The sequence below is a fragment of the Patagioenas fasciata genome, chromosome 28 (genome assembly GCF_037038585.1).
Source record: "Patagioenas fasciata isolate bPatFas1 chromosome 28, bPatFas1.hap1, whole genome shotgun sequence".
In the NCBI taxonomy this organism is placed as follows: domain Eukaryota; kingdom Metazoa; phylum Chordata; class Aves; order Columbiformes; family Columbidae; genus Patagioenas; species Patagioenas fasciata.
The window spans coordinates 2,294,917-2,311,617 of record NC_092547.1 but is presented as its reverse complement, the minus strand read 5'-3'; the positions used below and the strand labels follow the sequence as shown (position 1 = coordinate 2,311,617).

The 16,701-nt window shown below is 48.6% G+C and overlaps 1 protein-coding gene and 1 long non-coding RNA gene across 2 annotated transcripts; both read left to right on the top strand.

Moving 5' to 3' along the window:
• The first annotated feature begins 414 nt into the window (after nucleotides 1-414).
• LOC139825777 (uncharacterized) lies at nucleotides 415-1,116 on the top strand. Its single transcript, XR_011735976.1, has 2 exons — nucleotides 415-484; nucleotides 561-1,116. It is a non-coding gene; the product is annotated as an uncharacterized lncRNA (long non-coding RNA).
• A 7,744-nt stretch (nucleotides 1,117-8,860) lies between these two features.
• LOC136115843 (ral guanine nucleotide dissociation stimulator-like 1) lies at nucleotides 8,861-16,557 on the top strand. Its single transcript, XM_071799965.1, has 11 exons — nucleotides 8,861-9,041; nucleotides 10,003-10,127; nucleotides 10,770-10,985; nucleotides 11,217-11,320; nucleotides 11,471-11,555; nucleotides 11,937-12,023; nucleotides 12,334-12,366; nucleotides 13,011-13,132; nucleotides 13,367-13,459; nucleotides 13,878-14,016; nucleotides 14,505-16,557. The coding sequence occupies exons 1-8, from the start codon at nucleotides 8,861-8,863 to the stop codon at nucleotides 13,116-13,118; spliced, it is 939 nt and encodes a 312-aa protein (XP_071656066.1). The 3' UTR covers nucleotides 13,119-13,132; nucleotides 13,367-13,459; nucleotides 13,878-14,016; nucleotides 14,505-16,557.
• Nucleotides 16,558-16,701: the final 144 nt, after the last annotated feature.

Genomic DNA, 16,701 nt, shown 5'->3' with positions numbered 1-16,701 from the left:
GAGGGCTCATGTACATCAGCCCAGCCTAATTCTGGGGCAGGCAGAGCAGCTGAGCAAGTGAGAAGCAGGTGAGGTCAGAGCTCACCAGCCCTGTGGTTTGACCTGCCAGGAACTGCCCAGACCAAGCCTGGGCTGGGCTGGGTTCCGTTCCCAGGGAGCTTTGTCCTGCAGACTCTGCTCTCTTGACCTAAGCTGCCTTAACTGGGTTGCCGAAGCCCTTGTTAAGGCTGTTGTGCTGAAGAGTGTCATCTTTAGCTTTTGGATCTTTGAAATTCAATGGTAATGAATGTGTTTGATCTCGTCTCCCCCCTTGCTGCCATCTGATGACAAGTGCTCCAAGAAGTGCCCCGGCCCCGTGACTCCCGTTCCATCAAAAGAAGTGCCGCCAGTCCTGCCAGTCTACAACCAGCAGAGTGGAGAGAGCTGCGTCATCCGCACCAGCGTAGAAGAGGACAGAAGCGGCAACATCTACAGGAGCATCCTGGTGAGCGGTGGGAACAGCAAAGCGCTGTTACTGTGGGTGGTGTTTTCACCCCAGGTGACTTGAATGGTGCTTTTAGTTTCGGAAACACCTATTCCCCGATCAGACCTCCTTGACAGGGAACGTGACCGATGTTACAAATCAAAACATGTGGAGCAGGGGATGAATGAGAGGTTTGCAAAGAGCACCTCTCAAGGTTTCTGGCTTTGAAATTGAAGCTTGTATTTGATCAACAATGCCAAGGGAAGCACTCTGAGCAAGTGCCGGCTTTGCTGCCCCTGCTCTTCTGCCAGCGCCGGCTGTTGTGTGTCCAGCTCAGCACTGGGGTGTGTGAGCTGTGACACAAGGTGCCCCTTCCCCAGCAAACCCAGCTCCAAGGCCCAGAATCTTTGCAGGACATCGCAGAAAGTGTTTAGCAGGGGAGACTGTGGATTAATGGATGTCTGCAAACAGCAGCTGGGGCAGCTCTTGCTGCGGATTCGATGGCTGCTGAGAACAAGGTCTCACCTCTCCGAGCGGTTGCTCAGGAGAGCAGAGGCTGTGATTTCCTGCTGCATTTCTAGAGCAGTATTCTATTTAATCTTTATTTAATATTTAATACTTATATAATAAATATGCAAACGTTTTCCCACCAATTCTTGTCTGGAGTTAGTAGATTTTAATGTTTGATCTTTAGATCATGTTTGAGCTTTGTGTAATATTTAATGTATCTATAATAAATAGATGAACTTTTTAACACTATTTTGTGTCTGGAGCGAATGTATTTAAATATTTGATCTCGTGTAACATTCCATCTCTCTATAACCTTTAATGTTTCTATGATAAATACGTCAACTCTTCCCGCTCCTCAGTGTCTCGTTCATCTCTTTTCCTCTCTGAGACTGCACCGCGGTCTGAGAGTTTCCACCTTTTCCCCGTTGTCTCCATCACGGCATTTGTTGCTCCTGGCAAAAAGACGACCCCGAATTTAAGCTGCCTCTTGCGTTCTGGTTGTACTTCAACTGCCCGGGGAGCCAGCACACTGTTGTCAGGTTGTCAGGTTCTGGTGACAGCCTTAGAACCGGTGACGTGCACCAACCCTGCCTGTGCCCTTGGTGTGAGCAGCTCCACTTGCTCCTCACCCTGGGGAAACTGCTCCTGGCTCCGGGTCTGTCACCCTCGCTGCGGGGTCTGCACCAGCCGGGGCTCCGGGGGCTTCGCTCTCGTGCTCCACAGCAGAGGACAAACCCCACGCTCACAGGAGAGCACAATAACTCATGGAGCAGCTGAGCTTCACAGCAAAGGGGAAAAAGAGCAGAAAAAGAGCAGAACAGCGGAGAAGGGTTTGCACTGGCTCCTGCCTTCCCAAAACACAGTCAGTGCTGAGCAGGGAAAGCCCGGACAGCACCAGCCCAGGAGCTGAAAGCACAAGTGCGGTCACCTGCTGAAGTGAAGGGTGTTTGGGGTTGCACTGGGAAGCAGTTTTAGTCCTTCTGGGTGAGCAGCCTGGGTGGTGCTCACCGCATTGGGAAGAAGAAACCCAAAAGAACAAAACAAGTAGAATTTCTGGTAGATATGGGGGCAACACTAATGAAAACCTGAAAAGAAGAAACTCCAACCCCATGATGGGAGGGACCTTTTCTTGTTTTGTTAACTACAGAAACAGCTGTTGGGAGGGCAGGGAAAGGATGGACACGCGTCTCTCGAGTTAGAGGAGCCCTGACGGAAGAAAGAACCTGGAAAGTAACTCAAGAACCAGGGGAACTGAAATTGAGGTTGACACGGGATTGGTGATGTAACTACTATTAGTGTTATTGATGTGAATGCCCAGTATAAATGAAAATGAGAATGGCTTAATAGCTAAATGTGTTGAACCGAGTTGTATATGTAATTCTCATTTTATATTTGATGTTTAGGTTGTAAATGGACTGTGGTATAAGCATATCCACAAAGGGAACTTACCGACAGGATTGTGTAAGAAATGTCTAAGAACAGAAGATAAGGAAACCGGGGCTCGGTTGAGGATTCCAGTTGCCGCTGGAAGAATAGAAAAAGAATAGCGGAGAATGGTGGGAGGTATTTACGGAAGGGGTGAATGGGAATTTAGAGCCCACCAGTGATGAGGAGAACAGAGTGCAGACAGAGAAACCACATTCCGTGTTGCTCCTGTTGTTCCTGGGAAGTGAAGGCCAAGAGTTGGGAAACGATAAAAAGTCGCCACGCTAACGGTAAAAACAGGAAAGGCGGGGACACGGCCCTTGCTGCCGAGAAGATGACGAACTCGGCTGCGGCTGCAGCCTGGTCGGCCAGAGAGGCAGAGGGTGCAGAACCCTGGACCTGATCCCCTTGCTAGCAGTGGTGACTTATTGTTCCCAACTTAGCCTGGCCAATCCCTGTACCAAGTGCTACGAGCGTGTGAGAATAGGGAGACTAACCCAACATGTTCTACATTATCACGCTCCTATTAATTCTGGATGTTATGATAGAAAAAAATTGGAGAAGTGTGAAATCCAAGGGCAGGAATGATGGGTAGCAACTAACCTAGAGAAAGGTGGACTCGCTGTAGGCTCTGCCTCCTGCCCTAGGGGAGAACAGAGGATCTGTTTTACACAAGGTGGTGAGTGGGGCTATTCAGATGGAGGGGGAGTGCAAGATCAGTAGAAGGAGGAGTTAGTTAAGAGTGCCACTCAGGAATTAAAAGGAAAGCAAGAGCAACAGAAATTGGTACAGAACAGCAGTGATTGGTATGAGGAAATAAGGCAAAAAGACAAAGGATTACAATTACCGACAGCAGGGAAAAACCTGTTTATAGATCTTATGGAAAAGACAGCCCAAGAATTAAATGTCACCTCGTGCTGGATATGTGGGGGGTCTCAAATGACTGAATACGTTGGACGAACCCCTTGTCAGTTAGCGTTGAGGGCAAATTCGTCAAGTACCTCTATTCCTCCCACTTGGTGGCCAGGTCCACCTAATGGATATTGGTCTCGAAACTGTAGCCTGGTGGAAGAAAATAGGGTTCGTGATAGTATGTGCATTTCTGCGTTTACTGTTTGTGCCATGCATGATCCCGTGCTTTATTCAGTTACTACATTCAGCAGTCCAAGGCATGCAAATCTCAGCCATGCCTATCGATCCTGAAATGGCAACAAAAGGAACGGGGTATAAATTAATGATTTTAGGCAGGTGCTGGCTAACTTTGAAGTCAAAGCACGAATCAATGGGATAAAAAGCAAAAAGGGGAACTGTGAGAAATGCAGCTGTGGTTCGTGCTGAGAAGATGTTTAATGTTTACAGATATAACCAAATGGGGCACGGGCTCTGAACCTGGAAAAGGAAAAGGTGGTGAAGTTCTATGTAAAAAGTTAGGAAACTTGTTTATGAAGTTATATTGATAGAGGGAAATAACATTTTAAAGGGTTAACCAACTACATAGTAAGAGCCTACTAACGAACTAAGACTTTAAGCCACAGAATGAATATCTAGTTCAGAACTGTATGTAAGCAATTGTGCTAGGAATCTTTAAAGGGCCAGGAGTAAAATCCCAGCGCGTGGTGCGTGTGCGTGAAGCAGCTCCGGGAGCGCTCGCCCCGGGCTCTGCCGCAGCACACGTTGTGTTCCACGCACAGTCTGATGCCCACGCTCCCGGCTCGGTCCGTCTGTCCCGCTCCCGGCGCCTTGTCCGGCTGAGCAAGGGCTCGGACTGCGGGCGGGCTGAGGGCGGGGCAAGGGGGCGCGCGCGGAGCGGCGGCGAGCTGCGATTGGCCGGCTGCGGGCGGCGCGTGCCGCCGCGAGGCCGCGTCCGGTCGCCGTGGTGCCGGCGGAGCCGTCGCCGCCGTTGGCGTGGGGGCGAGCGGTCGGTGCGAGAGAGAGCGGGAGTGCGGGGCTGGCGGAGCCGGCAGCAGCCCTGCCTGCGGACGCGGACACAGCGCCATGTGCGGGATCGGCTGCGGGCCCTGCTGCGGACGGGTATGAGCGAGCCGGGCCCCGCCGCCCGCCCTCCCCAGGTAAATTGTCCCTTTAGTGCTAAAAAATGTAATAGTTCTTTTTGCAGTTTCACTTCATAAAAGGGATTTGTGTAATGCTTTCTCATTTCTTAAAAGGCATGGCTAAAAAAAAGAGATTAAATTTGAAATATAGTGTGATATATCACACTGAGGAAGGAAAACCATGAGCCAGCACTGGGCCCTTGTGGCCAGGAAGCCAATGATACCCGGGGTGGGTTAGAAGGGGGTGGTCAGTAGGTCAGAGAGGTTCTCCTGCCCCTCTGCTCTGCCCTGGGGAGACCACACCTGGAATATTGTGTCCAGTTGTGGCCCCTCAGCTCCAGAAGGACAGGGAACTGCTGGAGAGAGTCCAGCGCAGCCACCAAGATGCTGAAGGGAGTGGAGCATCTCCCGTGTGAGGAAAGGCTGAGGGAGCTGGGGCTCTGGAGCTGGAGAAGAGGAGACTGAGGGGTGACCTCATTAATGTTTATAAATATGTAAAGGGTGAGTGTCAGGAGGATGGAGCCAGGCTCTTCTCAGTGACAACCAGTGACAGGACAAGGGGTGACGGGTACAAACTGAGACACAAAAGGTTCCTCTTAAATTTGACAAGAAACTTCTTCATGGTGAGGGTGTCAGAGCCTGGCCCAGGCTGCCCATGGGGGTTGTGGAGTCTCCTTCTCTGCAGACATTCAAACCCGCCTGGACCCCTTCCTGTGGAACCTCAGCTGGGTGTTCCTGCTCCTGGATGAGCTTTCCAGGTCCCTTCCAACCCCTGACATTCTGGGATTCTGGGATTCTGTGAAAGGGTTATTAGACATTGGAACAGGCTGCCCATGGCAGCGGTGGGGTCACCATCCCTGGAGGGGTTTAAAAGGGACATAGATGAGGTCCTGAGGGACATGGGGCAGTGCCAGGGGTGGGTTGACGGTTGCACTCGATGGTCTCTTCCAACCAAAATGTTTCTATGATCCTATCTATTTTTTGCATTGTAATAGTGTCTGAATTTCAGGGTTCATGTGATCTTGTCCCGGTACTTTTGCAAGGACATTAAAAGTAAATGTGTTGCTATCTGCAATTCAAAACTGTTTTTCCGTTGTTTTCTAACAGGCTCGGAACTTCCCCTTTCGGAACCTGTCTCTTTGGAGATGCTGGAGAAGACCAAGGAGGAGGACACCCAGGCAGAAGAGACACGAGGAAGATGTGGAGTCTCTGCACAGCCTTGAGGAGACTCTGACCAAGCCAACCAAGGAAGAAGTGGAGAGCCCAGAGTGTACTGAGGAGCCTCCAGAGCGCGTTGAGGAGACTCCAGAGCGCATTGAGCAGACTCTAAGCGAGACAAGAGAGGAAGATGTGGAGACTACAAGCAAGGTATCAGACAAAGACGCAGAGACTCCAGAGCGCGTTGAGAACGGTCTAAGCAAGGCAACAGAGGAAGACACAGAGACTGCAGAGTGCACAGAGGAGACTCCAAGCGAGCCAACTGAAGAAGACGTGGAGACTCCACAGAGCCTGGAAGAAAATGTGAGGAACCAACCTGGGGAAGACGTGGAGGTTCCACAGAGCGTTCAAGAGGCAAGTCACTGGTGCACAGACAGTTCTGTATGACTTAGGGATATTTTAGAGTTAAAAGAGGTAAAAAAAAACCAGAAAAGCAACCCCCAAAAAAACCCCAAACCCCAGCTTCCCCAAACCAGGATTTGGTTGCACTGCACTCAAATCCTTTCTAATTGAGTTGTTGCTGTGCTTAAGGCTATGGTAGTCAGTAAAGCCCTGAAACTTTAATTATTCAAGTGGTATGTATGCAGAAAAAGCATTATGTGGTTGCAGGGGGACCAGTATATGTATTTCTGAAGTTAATTGTTACATCTGTTTTCAGTTCTCTAGTGCTTTGCTCCTCAACATGTATCAGCATGTTAATACAGCGGCTGTTAGTGGTGGGGTTCAGGAGATCTGGACTCTCTGGTTTAATTCTTACCTCTTTCATTGACTTGTGCAGTAAGTTGTGCACTCAGCTCCTCTCTGCTTTCAGTTAAAAGCCCAAAAAGGCCCAGGTAACTGAAGGCAGCTAAAAAGTGGCAACTGAAGTGAGCGTTGTTGAGGTGTTGTGAGATCCTGGTGCTGGCATGCTGGTGTCTGCAGCCTGCGCTTGTGCAGGGACCATGTTCCTTTCTCTCTGACTTGTTTCTCTTGGCCCTTTTCCTGGCAGAGCACAACTGAGGATGGAGCTGAAGACGCACAAGAAGGAGCTGTTGACTGCGACAGCCTGAGAAGAGCGCAGATCCAGCAGACTGACAGCGAAGGAGCAAGATGGCTCGGGGTAAGTAAAGCTGGCATGGTGGCCAAGCCCCCAGCTGATCAAAGTGTCCTCACTTCATTGCAATCGGTGCAGCTGTGGCAGTTTGAGCCAGAGGGTCAGGAGGTGGGTAGAACTTTCATGTTATGTTGCGATGTTTCTACATTTTCTTCAGGATCCAAGGCAATAATATAAGAACTTGCTTTGGTGTAGTGTCCAGGTTGGTAGTATAGAGACTTTGAGTGGCAGATTTCCCATCTCTGCCTCCTGTTTTTACCGGGAGAAATAGCAGAAAGTATTTTTGACCTCCTGTACATTTTCCAGCTGATGGGAAGAGTTCTTAGTGATGCTGCATTTGTAGAGTGATTTGGAGGCTTTTCAGCTGAAAAGCGTTGGCTGGTAGTGGATGTGTCTGAGAGAAATGCAGCTCTAACTGAAAATTTCATAGAACCCGTGTTGAAAGGAATACAACTGGTTTTGTTCATTTTGAGTGAGTTGGGCTTTATTACCAATTCCTTTAAGTACTGAGAAGCTTGAAACCTTGCTTAGTATTTTCTTGTAGAGGTTGGAGTAAGTGAAGGAACTTAGATCTTTCATGCTGCAAGAAGTCTGAGAAACCTTTCTTAAACTTCTGGATGCTAAGAAAGCATCCGGGGTTTTTGAATGGTTGGCCCTGTTATGAGAGAATGGTCAGTTTCAAAGGCAACCAGGAGATTACAGCTTAAGCACTGGAAACACTTGGCTGTTTCAATAAGAAATGTCTTGATTGTCCTCCAGTATTTGATACAGCATTTGGTGTTTGGAGAGCCCAAACCGACAAAATTGTTTAGTAACTAGAGATGGACTATTCCTGTGAAAAGGTGGAATGGAATCTGTGTTTCGTTGTGCAAGCTCTGTCGGGGCTCTGGCTTCTGTCTGAGTTTTGTGCTTTGTCTTTGTTTCCACTTTGTAGGCTGAAGGGGACCAGTTCCCTGCAGGACACACTGTCAGCCCGGACGAGACGTGCAACAGCAGGGCCCTGAAAGCTGGAACTTTGGAAAAGCTGGTGGAGACGCTTCCGACGGCCTTTGCCGATAATGACTTCACATACATCAGCATCTTCCTCTCCACGTACAGGGCCTTTGCTTCCACCAGCACAGTCCTGGAACTGCTCCTGGACAGGTGAGAGCCGGGACAGAATGGAAACTGAGCCGTCATTTATTATACACGACAGGGGGATGTTGACAGAAAAGAATCCTGCAAAATTCAGGATTTCAGCGTAAACACACCATGTGTAAATGCACGTTGCCCACATCCCGAATCTCATTAAAGCTTAAGCGCCAGGTGGGGTCTGACCGCTAAGGAACCAAACTGGGACCGACACAAGAAAACCAATACAGCTTGTCCCTTAAAAAAAGACCAGTGCACGGGGGATATGTGCAAACCCTTCATCTCTGCCGCAGCTTCCCCAGCCACGGTGGAATTGTCCAGCATGAAGCCCTTGTCTTCATGCCAATTGTATATGAATATGCCAATATCTATATGTTTATGCCAATTGTATATGGATTACGCTGTTTGGGTTGCTCAGTAGAGGTTCCTCTAAACAGCCATCTCATTTTTTCAGATACGGAAACCTGGAGATCTCGGGCTCTGAAGAACATGGAACCCAGAATTCCCCCGGATCCAGCACAGCGCTCAGGATGTAAGTTTGGTTTTGCAGCGCCCAGCGAGCCCCAGTCAGGGTTCGGTGCTGGAGCGGGACGTGGGCAGCAGAGCTGTTGTTTCATTTGACAATTCACAGCCCTGTTTGCTTCAAGGAGCTTGTGTAAAGGCCAAGTATCAGCTGTCTCATAACACATCCAATAATACAACGCAGAGAAAATATGAATGACTGCGCTGGTTTCTCAAGGTGTAATTGAAGAAGCAGCCTTTAGTTTCCTATGAAGTATTATCTTAATAATATTTCTTGCCTAAAAAGAACAAATTAAATTCTGTGCTCACAGAAGTGTCCATACTGCCCTCACGTGGGGGATGAATGTCTCAGTGTTCCTGTTGTTATATTAGGTACAGATCCATGCGATTGCATCAATACCTGCTGCATACAACCCATGTGTTCTCTCTGAATTTGCTCACAGTGCGATGGCATCGATTTTACAAGCCTGGCTCGACCAATGTGCCGACGATTTCCGAGAGCCGCCCGAGTACGTGTGTCTGCAGAAGGTGCTGAGTTATCTGAAGAAGAACATGCCCGGCTCTGACCCGGAGAAGAGGGCGCAGAACCTCCTGGAGCAGTTCCAGAAAGAAGAATGGGAGAATGATGGTAAAGTACCTTTCTCTGCTGTCTGTGTGTTCTCCCAGCGTCAAGCCTGACACATCCCCTTATCCAGGGCACAAAGCTTCCTGTGCCGTGAGCCGAAAAGTCGTAAGAGCTCACGTGGTATGTGAATGAGTACTGGAATCAACTTCCAGCCTTAGTAGGCAGACTGAGTTCTACTACATGCATTTTTCTCATGTTACGTGCGTGTTTTTCAGACCCCGTTGGCTCTGGAGCGCATAACGGTAGGACTGGTGTGCAGAAAAGGCCCAGGTTTAGACTTAGTGCTGCGGCAGCCAAGGCTGCTGATCAATTCTGTACAGCCCTGCAGCCCTGAATCCAGCTCTGGTTTAGTGCCGAGTCCAGCCCAGGGCGTCCGGGGGCCTGTCCTGAAGCTGCTGGAGCCACGATTGGTTTCGTATATTTTGCATTACTTTCTCTCCTCATCAGTAGTACTAGCAAAGCACGTTTTAACTTTCCAACTGGTCTCTCTCCCTTCTCCTCCTCTTCCCTTGAAACGTGGACATAAGAGCATTCTCAGCGTAATATTTTGGGGGTATAACTGCAGTCTTGTCTCTTTGCAGTTCAGCTGTTTTTCAGAGTATAGAATGCGTAAATGCTGACAAGCAGATTATCAAAGTTCTGCAGTGTTAATAAGGAGTTGTTGTGGGGGGGTTGGTGGGTTTGTTCTTTCCAAAGAATGGTTAGTGAATGGGTTAAGGCACTTCTCAGCTAAGAGACCCTGAACAGCTCAGTTCTCCCTATTTCTTTTTCTTCTACCTTCTCTTTGCCCATTTAATCTTCTGGACCTTCTCTATCTCCCTAAAATATGCAGCACGGTGAGGCCGTTACCCCAGGCAGGTCCCTTTGCATGTTCTGTTCTTCTATGTAGTGATTTTCCAAATACCTGCTTTGATTACTTGTTTTCTGTATAAATTCACTGACTCGTGTTTTCCCCGCTGGCCAGACGCGTTCCACAGCCTTTCTCCCTGCACCCCGGACGAGGAAGAGGAACTGGAGATCAGCGGCCCAGAAGAATTCTCGCTGTCCCAAGAAGACCTGGTGGCAGAACAGCTGACATACATGGACGCGGTATGTAGATCATACGTATTACTTGAAATGCTCGGGGAAAGAGTTCTGGGCTTCTCATTGTTTGTTTGTTTGTTTTTTAACTTATATCGGTGTAAGTCTGTTGTTCCAGAACCGCTCTGTTGCAGAGCGCAGCTCTGCTTGGTTATCCAGACTTGCTTCATTGATTGGGCTTTTCCTTCAGTTCTTCTGAAGGTGTTTGTCTTTTTGTTATACAGTGTGGATGTAGACTGTGTGGCCTCTTTTGCAAAGTTTAGCATTTGACCCCTCAGAAATAGCGTATTTTGACTGTATCTTAGGCTACCTCACCTGAAGATGTAGAAGTACTTTGTAACTGTAGAGCTCCGATTTGGCTTATTTGTATCAATCTCTTTCAAAAGTATCATGATATAGAAATCTTTCCCCCTGGTAATGTAAGTGATAGAAAGGTGTCTTTTATTTTTCCAGGACAGTTTAGCTGACAGTTCTTTTAGGGCGTCAGGCCTAAAGAGTTGTACCAAAGTGTATATTTTAAACTGGAGAGAAAACCAATATTTCCCTTTTAATACCATACTGGATTCAGCTGCAGTTTGTACTGTAACCGTGCATTTCTTGCTGTGGGCAGTAGCGCTCCAGGCTGAGTTGGACACCTCTGTTTCCCTCTAGACACTCTTCCAGAACGTTGTGCCCCACCACTGCCTGGGCTGCATCTGGTCCCGAAGGGACAAGAAAGAGAACAAACAGCTGGCACAGAGCATCAGAGCCACCACCTCGCAGTTCAACGCCGTCACCAACTGCGTGCTCAGCACCATCCTGGAGAGCAAAGAATTAAAGACACAGCCAAGAGCGAAGATCTTGGAGAAGTGGATCCGTATCGGACGTGTAAAGCGTTTATTCGCGACTGTTTAACGTTCCTTGTGCGGGTGCCGTGGAGCTGGGAGGGGACAGGGGGGTTGTAGCGGGGAGTGATATTTTTGATGCTCAGTATTTGTAGAGCTGCCCGCTTAGCAGGGAGAATGTGCAGCAAGCAGGACACGGGGCAGACAGAAGAGCACTGACTATTGGTGATGCTGACGTTTAACGCTCCTGTGTTTCTAACCGCTCCTTTCACAGCAATGTAGGATCCTGAACAACTTTTCGTCTCTGAAGGCCATCGTTTCCGCCTTGCAGTCCACCTCGGTTTATCGCCGGAAGAAGACCAGGGCCTGCGTTCCAAAGTAAGGCTGTGCAGTGTGTCACTGGATGTGTTTTGGTGCTTTTATCTGTTCTGTGCCCAACTGTTAACGATTCTTGAGAAAAAAATTGTACCCTGGTCTGATTCAGAGTGCTTACAAACAACTTAAATCATTGAATCTTTTCCTGTACAGGGACACAATGCTGATGTTCGAAGAGCTTTGCGAAATCTTCTCCGACTGTGACAACTTTGCGACGAGCAGGGAGCTGCTGCTGAAGGTGGGAATGAGCTTGAGTTGCCAGGTTGTGATCTCACCCAAAGCCGAGCTCAGCCCTGTTCCTGACCAATGAGCTCCCGTATGCGGTGCTTTGGGGAAGACGGGTCTGTAAATCCCGGCTTTTCTGCTGGGGCGAGAGGTGCCGCACAGCGAGATTTGACGCAGAGGAGTTACGAATGAGCACTTTGGCTTATATACCGCTCTGTGCAGACATGAACCGCTGGCTGAGATACCAAGGATGATGTCGTGAAAGCATCATTTACAAGAGCGCTGTTTGGTGAAGCAGACTAGTTGTATTTGGTTTGCTTCCACAGGAGTATTCTAATTAGTATAATTATGACTTCTCAGTCAATTAATCCACCATTGCTCTGACCGTTTGCAGGGAGTCACACAAGGCACGGTACCTTACCTGGGTACCTTCCTCACTGACCTCGTCATGCTGGACACAGCCCTTCAGGACTATCTCGAGGTAATTTGGGGCAATTTTTGGAATCCTAAATCTCCTCCCTCCCTTGCAGACACTGTGTCTGCTCCTGCATCTTCCACTGGGTGCTAGTGCAGTTCTTAAAAAGAGAGGAATGTATTTAACAAATAGACTCAGGTACACGAGTGCTGTGGCTTATCCTAGAGCTGGAAACAGGTCTTTGTAGAGGCCTTTGGTCAGGGCAGCTCTGGCCCGTCCCTTGGTGTCGCTACTTCATCCTGTTCATCCTGTTTGTGATCAACTCCAGCCGAGCCTGTGCTCTTCTCCTCTGATCCCTTCTCTGTCCTTCCAACAGGGCGGCCTGATCAATTTTGAGAAGCGGCGAAGGGTAAGTGGAACGGTGACTGTTCTGTGATCGTTAGTGCCTGACGCTCTCTGCTAGAGCGTTCTCTTGGCGAGGCCTGTTGTCTTTGCTGGGCGTATCCAACAGCCGCTCACGTTACTCAGAGGGTGAGGAAGGAACAGTCCCCGGCACGCTGTGAACCTCTGCCGGGCTGTGCGGGGCGGCGCGGGAAGAGAAATTCCTTTTAGATGCGGGCAGCAGGGGAAGAGGAGCCGCAGGGCACTCGCTGCCGCGGGAGTTACGTCTGGGGCACGTTCCCCCCGTTTGGTGTTCACGGGAACACGTTACACGAGCGTGTTCTGTGTGCTGGGAGCGCATCAGACCTGCTGGCGTGAGACCTTTGCTGGCCGCAAGATGCAGTCTGTGACCATCTTCCTTGTGCTGCAGTAAATAGTTGTGGGTCAAAGGTGCAGAGAGCGAAGCGGGTACCTGGGACCGAGAAATCAAGGCTGAGCGTTGCCTTCCAGCCTGAGCCTTGTTGGTCAGAGATCAGTAGGAGCGAAGGTGCCGGGGTTTCCTCTGTCCGAGGGCAGTTTGTCCTGGATCTGTTGCTGCGTGTGTTTAGTGTATTAACGAGACTGGCTTGATTTTTCTAATTAGAATTCCTATTTTATTATTTGTTTTCTTAGGAGTTTGAAGTAATCGCACAAATTAAGCTGTTGCAGTCCTCATGTAACAGCTATTGCGTGACAGGAGATGAGAAATTCGTGCAGTGGTTTAGGAGGCAGCGGCATTGAAGTGATGAGGAGAGGTAGGGTCTCAGCCCAGCTGGCGAAGCAGCTTTTCTTCCCCCGCAGGCAGGTTCAGGTTCTCTCAGCCTTGAGCTCTGCGCTGCCAGGAGCTGCTCCCGGAGAGTGGAAATACACACGCACAGAGCTGCGCTCCTCCTCGTGGGGATGAACCCTCTGGGACGTGGGAGTGACCCAGGGCTTCTCAGATATGGCCACTTTGAGATATTTAACTAACGGTATTGCCTGTTCTGCAGTTTCCGTCTGTCACGTGAAATCGAAGGAGCAGCTCCTGACCAGAGCACCGCAGCGGGCAGAGCTCAGAAGAGCGTGGTGAAGAGATTCAGCCTGTGAGTACAACGGGGAGGGGGTTTGGTGTGTGAATATGAACTGGAATAAATCAAACACCAGCTGACAAACCTGGCTGGGGATCCAGAGCACTGCAGTGCTGCGAGGAGACACCGCCAGCTAGAAATACGTATTGCTGTTGTCTCTTTCTATTGGTGTAAGTAGCCATGAGGGTTATCGACTAAAGACTTCAGAAATAACTCTAAGGTGTCAAACAAAGGAACGATTTTAGTGCTGGATTATAAATTCAATTCAAATTTGCAGCAGCAAAACAGAGCAAATAAGGATAGAGTCTAATTTGCTATACACACACAAACAATAGGCCACTCGAGATAGGAAAACACAACAGCAGGTCAGATTGTTGAAGCAAGTGACAGCTGTGCTCAGCCCAGCTCTGTTGTGCTTTCTTTTCTCCCCTAGGCCGTTCCTGGGCTTGGGGGTGAGCGCCCTCAGCACCCCCGTCAACGCGCAGCCCAAACCTGCTCCAGGTGGGAGCTCTGGGGACAGCACCGTCACCATCGTCCCTCCCACCGACACTGCTGAGGAGCCTCAGCACAAGGTAGGGCCCGGGCCCTGTGTTCAGCACAAACAGCCTGTGCGAGGCTGCTGACGCTGCCGGCGGCCCCAGGCGCTTGCCCAAGCCTGTGGATCTTGACTGGAGCGTTGCTGGCAGTGGAATGGAGGGACCTGAGCTCTGGGAAAGGCGATTTTGGGGGGAGGGCTCATGTACATCAGCCCAGCCTAATTCTGGGGCAGGCAGAGCAGCTGAGCAAGTGAGAAGCAGGTGAGGTCAGAGCTCACCAGCCCTGTGGTTTGACCTGCCAGGAACTGCCCAGACCAAGCCTGGGCTGGGCTGGGTTCCGTTCCCAGGGAGCTTTGTCCTGCAGACTCTGCTCTCTTGACCTAAGCTGCCTTAACTGGGTTGCCGAAGCCCTTGTTAAGGCTGTTGTGCTGAAGAGTGTCATCTTTAGCTTTTGGATCTTTGAAATTCAATGGTAATGAATGTGTTTGATCTCGTCTCCCCCCTTGCTGCCATCTGATGACAAGTGCTCCAAGAAGTGCCCCGGCCCCGTGACTCCCGTTCCATCAAAAGAAGTGCCGCCAGTCCTGCCAGTCTACAGCCAGCAGAGCGGAGAGAGCTGCGTCATCCGCACCAGCGTAGAAGAGGACAGAAGCGGCAACATCTACAGGAGCATCCTGGGGAGCGGTGGGAACAGCAAAGCGCTGTTACTGTGGGTGGTGTTTTCACCCCAGGTGACTTGAATGGTGCTTTTAGTTTCGGAAACACCTATTCCCCGATCAGACCTCCTTGACAGGGAACGTGACCGATGTTACAAATCAAAACATGTGGAGCAGGGGATGAATGAGAGGTTTGCAAAGAGCATCTCTCAAGGTTTCTGGCCTTGAAATTGAAGCTTGTATTTGATCAACAATGCCAAGGGAAGCACTCTGAGCAAGTGCCGGCTTTGCTGCCCCTGCTCTTCTGCCAGCGCCGGCTGTTGTGTGTCCAGCTCAGCACTGGGGTGTGTGAGCTGTGACACAAGGTGCCCCTTCCCCAGCAAACCCAGCTCCAAGGCCCAGAATCTTTGCAGGACATCGCAGAAAGTGTTTAGCAGGGGAGACTGTGGATTAATGGATGTCTGCAAACAGCAGCTGGGGCAGCTCTTGCTGCGGATTCGATGGCTGCTGAGAACAAGGTCTCACCTCTCCGAGCGGTTGCTCAGGAGAGCAGAGGCTGTGATTTCCTGCTGCATTTCTAGAGCAGTGTCTGTTGTCTTGAACTAACTCCACCCCCAGGTGTCGCAAAGAGCGTGTTTTAGCGTCTGGCAGAATCTGCGACTTGGTTACCAAGCGACTCCTTGCAACTCCCTCTTTGCAGCTGAGTAACCAAGAGAAGGCTCCTGCTGTCACCCAGCGAGCCATGGAGAAGCACAACCTGCAGTCTGGCTCGGCTGAGGATTACGAGCTGGTCCAGATCATCTCCGAGGACAAAGGCGGGGAAGCAGAACTCTGCTGCTGCTGCTGCTGGAAGAGCTCTGCTGCATTTTGCCGGCAAGAGTAACATGCGGAGCGACGTCAGAAACGCCATCGCCACGTTGTCCCAGCTGCCGGTGAGAATAAACCCCCAACGCTGAGTGGGGCGCCCATGAACGCTCGCTCTGCTCCCTCTCTTGCGGAGCTGGCGATCCCACCCAAGGCGAACGTGTTCTACGCCATGAGCACCCAGGGCAACTTCGACTGCATCCTGAGAAGAAAAGCTGCAGCACAGGAGGAGCCCGCACTTCATGGGTTGTAATGGCTGAGCTCTGGATAGGATTTACTGTTTATATTATAAGTATGTAAACTTTTTTCCCCCCAGTTTTAGTCTGGAGTTCATATATTTTAATATGTGACCTGTATATAATGTTTGAGCTTTGTATCATATTTAATATTTCTATAACGAGTATATTAACTTTTTTCCAGTGTTTGTCTGCAGTTAATGTATTTTAATACTCGATGTGTTTATCATATTTAATCTTTCCATACTTCTACAGAAACCTTCAATATTATATCATCTTTTTTCTACTGATGTCTGCTTGGAGTTCCTATATTTAAATAGCTTAGCTTTATAGAATATTTTAGCTTGTATAATATTCAGTATTCACAGAATAAGTACGTAAACTTTTTCCACTAATTTCTCCTTGGAGTTAATATATTTAAATGTTTTAGCTGTATATAGTATTTGAGCTTTATTTAATATTTTTTATTTAACATACTGATATTTAATATTTATGTGATATGTTTATTTAATGTACTAATGTTTAATATTTATTTAATATGTTTATTTAATGTACTAATATTTAATATTTATTTACTATGTACATAGACCTTCCCCAATAATTATTTTCTGGAGTTGATATATTTTATTACTAAATCTTTATACAATATTTGATCCTTGTATAATATTTAATATTGATATGATAAGTATATCAACTTTTTTCAACCCATTTTTGTCTGGAGTTAATGTATTTTAATGTTTCTTCTGTAGATAGTGTTTGAGCTTTATATCACATATCTAGAGATGCATATAAAATAAATAGAGAAACTTTTTTCCACCCTTTTTTTCTGGAGTTAATAGATACTAATAACTGAGCTTTATAGAACACATCATCTTTATTTAATATTTATAGAATAAATACTTGAACTTTTTTCCACCAATTCTTGTCTGGCATTAAAATATTCTAATATTTGATCCCTATGTCAT

Bases quoted from the DNA above. Each gene is read 5' to 3' on its own strand.
- LOC136115843 (XM_071799965.1), top strand. From the start codon at position 8,861: ATGGCATCGATTTTACAAGCCTGGCTCGACCAATGTGCCGACGATTTC. The intron at 10,128-10,769 runs GTATGTAGATCA...GTTTCCCTCTAG, and splicing joins AGCTGACATACATGGACGCG to ACACTCTTCCAGAACGTTGT. The intron at 12,367-13,010 runs GTAAGTGGAACG...TTGTTTTCTTAG, and splicing joins ATTTTGAGAAGCGGCGAAGG to GAGTTTGAAGTAATCGCACA.